The sequence below is a fragment of the Sinocyclocheilus anshuiensis genome, unplaced genomic scaffold, assembly GCF_001515605.1.
Source record: "Sinocyclocheilus anshuiensis isolate Anshui unplaced genomic scaffold, SAMN03320099.WGS_v1.1 scaffold2520, whole genome shotgun sequence".
Classification (NCBI taxonomy): Eukaryota; Metazoa; Chordata; class Actinopteri; order Cypriniformes; family Cyprinidae; genus Sinocyclocheilus; species Sinocyclocheilus anshuiensis.
Window position 1 is genome coordinate 75366 of NW_015541000.1, and position 7192 is coordinate 82557.

Consider the following 7192-nt stretch of genomic DNA (forward strand, 5'->3'; position numbering starts at 1 on the left):
CATTTAAGGTAGCCCGTCGGGCAGAGTGGTGATACATTTTGGTAGCCCGACTGGAAAACACAATAGCCCTGGGACGTCGGGCTAGCGATTTTGCGAGCCCTGTGAATGGGCAAGGCACGTCTTGGGATTGGTAAGCCAAGACAATAGCATCCACTATCCAGTGGGCTAACCTCTGTTTGGAGACAGCCTTTCCCTTCTGCTGGCCTCCGTAACAGACAAAGAGCTGGTCTGAGTTTCTGAAGCTTTGTGTTCTGTCCACGCACAACCGCAGAGCGCGGACGGGAAAGAGAAAAGCTAGGGCTGGGTCTGACTCCTCCAAGAGCAGCGCTTGCAGGCTCACTGCCTGGTCCCTGAAGGGAGTGGTAGGAACCTTGGGCACATATCCAGGCCTGGGTCTCAGGACAACGTGAGAGTTGGCCGGCCAGAATTCTAGGCACGATTCGTCGACCGAAAATGCCTGCAGGTCCCCTGCCCTCTTGATGGAAGCCAATGCAGTCAGGAGAACTGTCTTTAGTGACAGAATTTTCAACTCAGCTGACTGCAAGGGTTCAAAGGGAGGTCTCTGCTGTGCCGTGAGCACCAGAGAGAGATCCCAAGAGGGCACCGAGGTAGGACAAGGAGGGTTCAACCTCCTCGCCCCTCTAAGGAACCTGACGACCAGGTCATGCTTACCAAGAGACGTACTATCAACTGCATCGTGATGTGTGGCAATTGCGGCATCATACACTTTCAGGGTGGAGGGAGACAGCCTTCGCTCCAACCCCTATTGCAGGAAGGAAAGCACGACTCTGACCCGACATCTTCGGGGGTCTTCCCGGTGGGAAGAACACCAATCAACGAACAGTTTCCACTTCAAAGCATAGAGGCACCTCATAAAGGGAGCTCTAGCGGAAGTGATGGTGTCTACCACTGATTGGGGCAGGTCACCTAGAACCTCCGCGTCCCGTCCAGGGACCAGACATTAAGTTTTCAGAGGTCTGGACGCGGGTGCCAAAGGGTGCCCCGTCTCTGAGAAAGCAGGTCCTTCCTCAGAGGAATGGGCTAAGGAGGGGCTGTTGCGAGGAGCATAAGTTCCGAGAACCAAGTCCGGTTGGGCCAGTATGGCGCAACTAACAGGACCTGCTCCTCGTCCTCCCTGACTTTGCACAGTGTCTGTGCGAGAAGGCTCACTGGGGGAAACGCATATTTGCGAAGGCCCTGGGGCCAGCTGTGCGCCAGTGCATCTGTGCCGAGGATGCCCTCGGTCAGGGAATAAAACAGCTGGCAATGGGTCGAGTCGGGAGAGGCAAACAGGTCTACCTGTGCGGCTCCGAAGAGGTCCCAAATCAGCTGGACCACCTGGGGATGGAGTCGCCACTCTCCCGGAAGCGCAGGCTATCGTGAGAGCTCGTCGGCTGCACGATTGAGCACGCCAGGGATGTGAATGGCCCGAAGCGACCTCAAATGCTTCTGACTCCAGAGGAGGAGATGGAGGGCGAGTTGCCACGTGCGGCGGGAGCGTAGACCACCCTGGCGGTTGATGTACGCAACAGTCGCAGTTTTGTCCATACGGACCAGCACATGCTTGCCATGTAGCAGCCCTTTGAGGCGGTGCAAGACGTACTGATAGCAACTCGAGGCAGTTGATGTGCCAATGCAGTTGAGGCCCCATCCACAGACCCGACACTGCATGCCCGTTGTACGTGGCCCCCCAGCCCGTGGCATCCGTGAACACCACAGCATGCCTGGACACCTGTTCTAGGGGGACTCACGCCCGTAAAAACGAAGGATCTCACCACGGGCTGAAGGTTTGGTGACAGTACGGGGTGATGGACATGCCCATCTCGGGACTCTGCCGTGAAGCGAGTGCTGAAGCGGCCTCATATGAAGCAACCCGAGTGGCGTTACTGTGGCTGTAGATGCCTTATGCCCCAGGAGCCTCTGAAAAAATTTCAGTTTCGAATGCAAGTGCTACATCAAAAGCAAACCCATTATAATCACTGATGCTGTCTACACTGGATGCAGTATAAAGATGCGCATTCAGTTTTTGATGTTCTATAGGCACTTGGGTGTGCTGGCAAATGGAATAGTAAAAGAATGGCCACTTTGGCAGCACGTTCAAACAACGTATTCGTGTATCTGTACAGACTTCAGAAGGTTCTCAGCATCAGGAACAAGTGGATAGTTTTTTTTTTTTATTGAAAGATGAAGCAGCCAACTGTACTAGATCTGACAGCAGCTGCATCGCAACCATAAGTAAACAATTTCATAATGTATAATATTTTCAAAACACTTACTCATGTGCAGTAGTGAGGCGGCATTTTTTCTTATTCAAAATGGTTTCCTATTCAATGACATTAGCCAATCAATACAGTGATCATTTACAAGCCTTAAAGCCTGCAAAAACATTCAGGGGTAGACTAAAATTTTTTGGGGCTCGAGCCCTAAATGATGAGCCCTCTGATTTACACTACATGGTGTGCTTGCTATATTGTTTAACTTCTTATATGGTTAAATGTGTGTGTGGAAGGGAGACAGCAGGGTTTGCTGGCAAACATAAACAAAACAAAAACACACTAAATGCACACAGAGAAATGAGTTTGGGGTGTTTTATTTTACCACAAACCTGTGGACAAAAGTTCAGTGATGGAAGATTAACTATGACCTTTTTTAATTTTTTAAAAATTAGTTTTAAATTTTATACTGACATTGAAATGCACAACATTAATTATATGATTTATATATTGATTATATAATGATTAAATATAATGATTTAATATTTGATTAACATTTTCTTCATACATTAAACCCTTTTTTCTTGTTTCTGCAGAGTGTTTAAAGATGGCCAAACTAGAGACCTGCAGCAGGATTCTCTTCAACCAGTGAATGATGAACTACAGAGAGTCAAAGACCAGCTCAAAACCAGCATGAAGAACAAGTATGAGAGATTATTTGAGGGAATGAAACTCCAGGAGAATGAAAGCCTCCTGAACAGGATCTACACACAGCTCTACATCATAGAGGGAGAGAGTGAAGCAGTGAATGAAGAACATGAGGTTTAAAGAGGAATCTGTGATTCATCAGAGGAAAGTCTACAGCTTAATTCATCTGAGCGTTCAGGAGTTTCTCTCTGCTTTCTATGTGTTCTACTGCAATTTAATGAAGAACATAGAGCCACTGAATGAATTCAGATCTTACAAATTTTCCGGAGTATCTCTGTATGATCTACTAACATCAGCAGTAGATAAAGCCCTCAAGAGTGAGAATGGCCACCTGGATCTGTTCCTGCGGTTCCTGCTGGGCGTCTCACTGGAGTCCAATCAGAGACTCTTACAGGATCTACTGACACACACAGAGAACAGCTCAGAGAGCATCAGGAGAACCACACAGTACATTAAAGAGAAGATTAAAGATCCAGATGATATTTATTATCTCTCAGCTGGTGAATCCATCAATCTGTTCCTCTGTCTGCTGGAAATGAAAGATCAGACTCTGTCCAGAGAGATTCAGGAGTTTGTGAAATCAGACAAACACTCAGAGAAGAAACTCTCTCCTGCTCACTGCTCAACAATCACCTACATGCTTCAGATGTCAGAGGAGCCGCTGGATGAGCTGGACCTCAAGAAATACAACACATCAGATGAGGGGAGAAGAAGACTGATACCAGCTGTGATCAACTGCAGAAAAGCTCTGTGAGTGTTTCATCAAGAAATTAATAATCATGTTTAATAATGAATCTAGCATCTTTAAAATGGACCATTTCTTAAATTAGATATTTTCTTCTAAACAGCAAGCTTATAGTTTTGAAGGGGTCATGACATGACATGACATTTTTTTTTATTATTTTAGTTTTTTTAAGTTTTTTGACACAAAAACAGTCCTATATTTGCACAGCATGATTATTTTCTAGTCTCAGTTTGACTCTTGTCAGTAAATGTTTGCTATTGTGATTGACTAACATTGTTGCATCTCTCTCCTCATCACCCTCACTGCTCAACTGCACACTGTAGGTGTTGAAGTGCTGTTTTAGAGTCATTCAAATGCAAATATATACTTTTTGCAGGTTAGTTTCATGAAATGCTCTTTTTGCAGTGAGGAGGAATTTTTGAGGACTGAAAATTACAGCATTTTTATAGTATAGTGACCTCTTATATTTCAAAATATCAAATAAAGTTTGATTCCTCATATCATGACCCCTTAACTAAATACATTCAACAACAATGAAAGAACACCATTTAATGCATCTGAGCACTGCATCTGAGGTGAGACGAGTCAACAATGGCGTCCACATGTCGAGTACCTTGTTTTGCTTTAATTAATAAACATAATCTAATACAACAGCCATTACTGCACGAATAAGATGTAGTACATAAGATATTTATAGATATAAAAATATAAAACAAATTGCCCTTTGGGGATAATAAAGTTCACCTTGACCTTGACCTTGATTTAGTTTGAGCAGCTTGGCACTAAGAAATAGAATCAAACTCACAGATTCATGTAATTTGTCAAGTCATATCCCAAAGACATAACTTTGCATGAATGAAATAAGGAGTCTCTCAGATTCGTAGTTCAAAACTCATAATTGTATATCTTCAGCAAAGCATATTTTGAAGCACAGCAGTAGCTGAAGAAACAGTCAGGAGCTAATCTGATCTCTGATGTTGATGAACCTGATAAAATGAGCAGATTATATCCTTGCACTCAGGAACTCATCTTATTGTTATTCAGGCTGGAATGTAAAAATATTTTGTTCCAGGTTCCTGAGGACAGATACTTGGGAAATTCCTTTACATGTCTTTATTATATTATTGGTTTCATTTTATTTGTTCTTTCATCTCTTCTAGATTTTCTGGCTGTAATCTCTCAGATCAGCATTGTGAAATGGTGTCATCAGCTCTACAATCCTCAAACTCTGTCCTGAGAGAGCTGGATCTGAGTAACAGTCACCTACAGGACTCTGGTGTAAAGTTTATTTCTGATGCACTGAAGAGTCAAAACTGTCAGCTGCAGATACTGAGGTATTAAGAACATAAAGTACAGTCAGACAGTTATCATGTTGAGTGTCTGTAGATGATCTGACTGTTGATGTGTGTGTTCTGCTCTCTTTCAGTCTTGCTGGCTGTAATCTCACTGCTCAGTGTTGTGAGAGTTTGTCATCAGCTCTACAATCCTCAAACTCTGTCCTGAGAGAGCTGGATCTGAGTAACAATCATCTGCAGGATTCAGGAGTGAAGCTGCTCTCTGATGCACTGAAGAGTCCAAACTGTCAGCTGCAGATACTGAGGTTTGACTTTGTTTAAATAATTGGGAATAAAACAGGGCAATCTCAAGAAATTATTTTTTTCGTTTCACAATCCAACTGCTTTCCAAGCTGCTTTAGTGAAAATTGTGCCTTAATGTCTTGAAGACACAGTGAGCAGTTCACTAAATTAAATTAAATTAAATAAGTTTTCAGTATGGCCATGTTTAAACTGTAAGGACAGTAATTAGTGTATTAAAGTCTATCCTGAATTGACTAGAGAGATGCAGTCGGCAGTCAGTGGTGTGTCTCTCACTGTCTGGCTGCTGTAGTTCACAGTTGTCCTTTAGGAACATGAGGCTGGAGCTGATTTCATTAGACAGTATAAATTAGACTGATTTAATTAGACATTATAAAAGTTGATGAATTTAGATGATTGACAGCTTTTTAGTTATTATAAGGGGGGCGCTCTTTACGTGCCTTCTAGGCAATACAATCCATTCAAATTTGAATAAAAACTTTTTAAAAAAGTATTAGGTAAGGCAACAGTTATTTATTCGGAATGGCTGCCATGCCAAATCACGCATACAGTATGCTTGCTTTTATTGTTCAAATTATAATGGTTTGTGAATGTAGCTCCTTCAATAAGAAATCATTTATTGGGAGCATTTATGTTGGGATGTATAGATTGTTGCTAGGTGACTTGAAACTATTTCATGACTTTTTATTTAAATGTATTTTTAGAGAGGACGAACATCTCCTTAGCCTTACCCTGGAGTTGGTTCACATACACATACACATACACACACACACATACACATACACGCACACGCACACGCACACGCACACGCACACGCACACGCACACGCACACGCACACGCACACGCACACGCACACGCACACGCACACGCACACGCACACGCACACGCACACGCACACGCACACGCACACGCACACGCACACGCACACGCACACGCACACGCACACGCACACGCACACGCACACGCACACGCACACGCACACGCACACGCACACGCACACGCACACGCACACGCACACGCACACGCACACGCACACGCACACGCACACGCACACGCACACGCACACGCACACGCACACGCACACGCACACGCACACGCACACGCACACGCACACGCACACGCACACGCACACGCACACGCACACGCACACGCACACGCACACGCACACGCACACGCACACGCACACGCACACGCACACGCACACGCACACGCACACGCACACGCACACGCACACGCACACGCACACGCACACGCACACGCACACGCACACGCACACGCACACGCACACGCACACGCACACGCACACGCACACGCACACGCACACGCACACGCACACGCACACGCACACGCACACGCACACGCACACGCACACGCACACGCACACGCACACGCACACGCACACGCACACGCACACGCACACGCACACGCACACGCACACGCACACGCACACGCACACGCACACGCACACGCACACGCACACGCACACGCACACGCACACGCACACGCACACGCACACGCACACGCACACGCACACGCACACGCACACGCACACGCACACGCACACGCACACGCACACGCACACGCACACGCACACGCACACGCACACGCACACGCACACGCACACGCACACGCACACGCACACGCACACGCACACGCACACGCACACGCACACGCACACGCACACGCACACGCACACGCACACGCACACGCACACGCACACGCACACGCACACGCACACGCACACGCACACGCACACGCACACGCACACGCACACGCACACGCACACGCACACGCACACGCACACGCACACGCACACGCACACGCACACGCACACGCACACGCACACGCACACGCACACGCACACGCACACGCACACGCACACGCACACGCACACGCACACGCACACGCACACGCACACGCACACGCACAC

At 46.8% G+C, this 7192-nt stretch overlaps 1 protein-coding gene and 1 long non-coding RNA gene across 3 annotated transcripts in view; both read left to right on the top strand.

Moving 5' to 3' along the window:
* LOC107690225 (uncharacterized) overlaps positions 1-3021 on the top strand; it is a 13821-nt gene extending 10800 nt beyond the window's left edge. The window contains exon 3 of the long non-coding RNA XR_001634415.1: positions 2810-3021. This is a non-coding gene — a long non-coding RNA (uncharacterized LOC107690225). The remainder of the gene's footprint in view (positions 1-2809) is intronic.
* Positions 3022-3065: 44 nt separating this feature from the next.
* LOC107690224 (NACHT, LRR and PYD domains-containing protein 3-like) lies at positions 3066-5298 on the top strand. Of its 2 annotated transcripts, XM_016488479.1 has the most exons (3): positions 3066-3671; positions 4827-5000; positions 5093-5298. In XM_016488479.1, exons 1-3 carry the CDS (start codon positions 3139-3141, stop codon positions 5280-5282), a joined length of 897 nt encoding a protein of 298 aa, XP_016343965.1. In that variant the 5' UTR covers positions 3066-3138; the 3' UTR covers positions 5283-5298. The 2 variants fall into 2 exon arrangements, with proteins under 2 accessions (XP_016343965.1, XP_016343966.1); XM_016488480.1 differs by lacking the exon at positions 4827-5000.
* The last annotated feature ends 1894 nt before the right edge of the window (positions 5299-7192 follow it).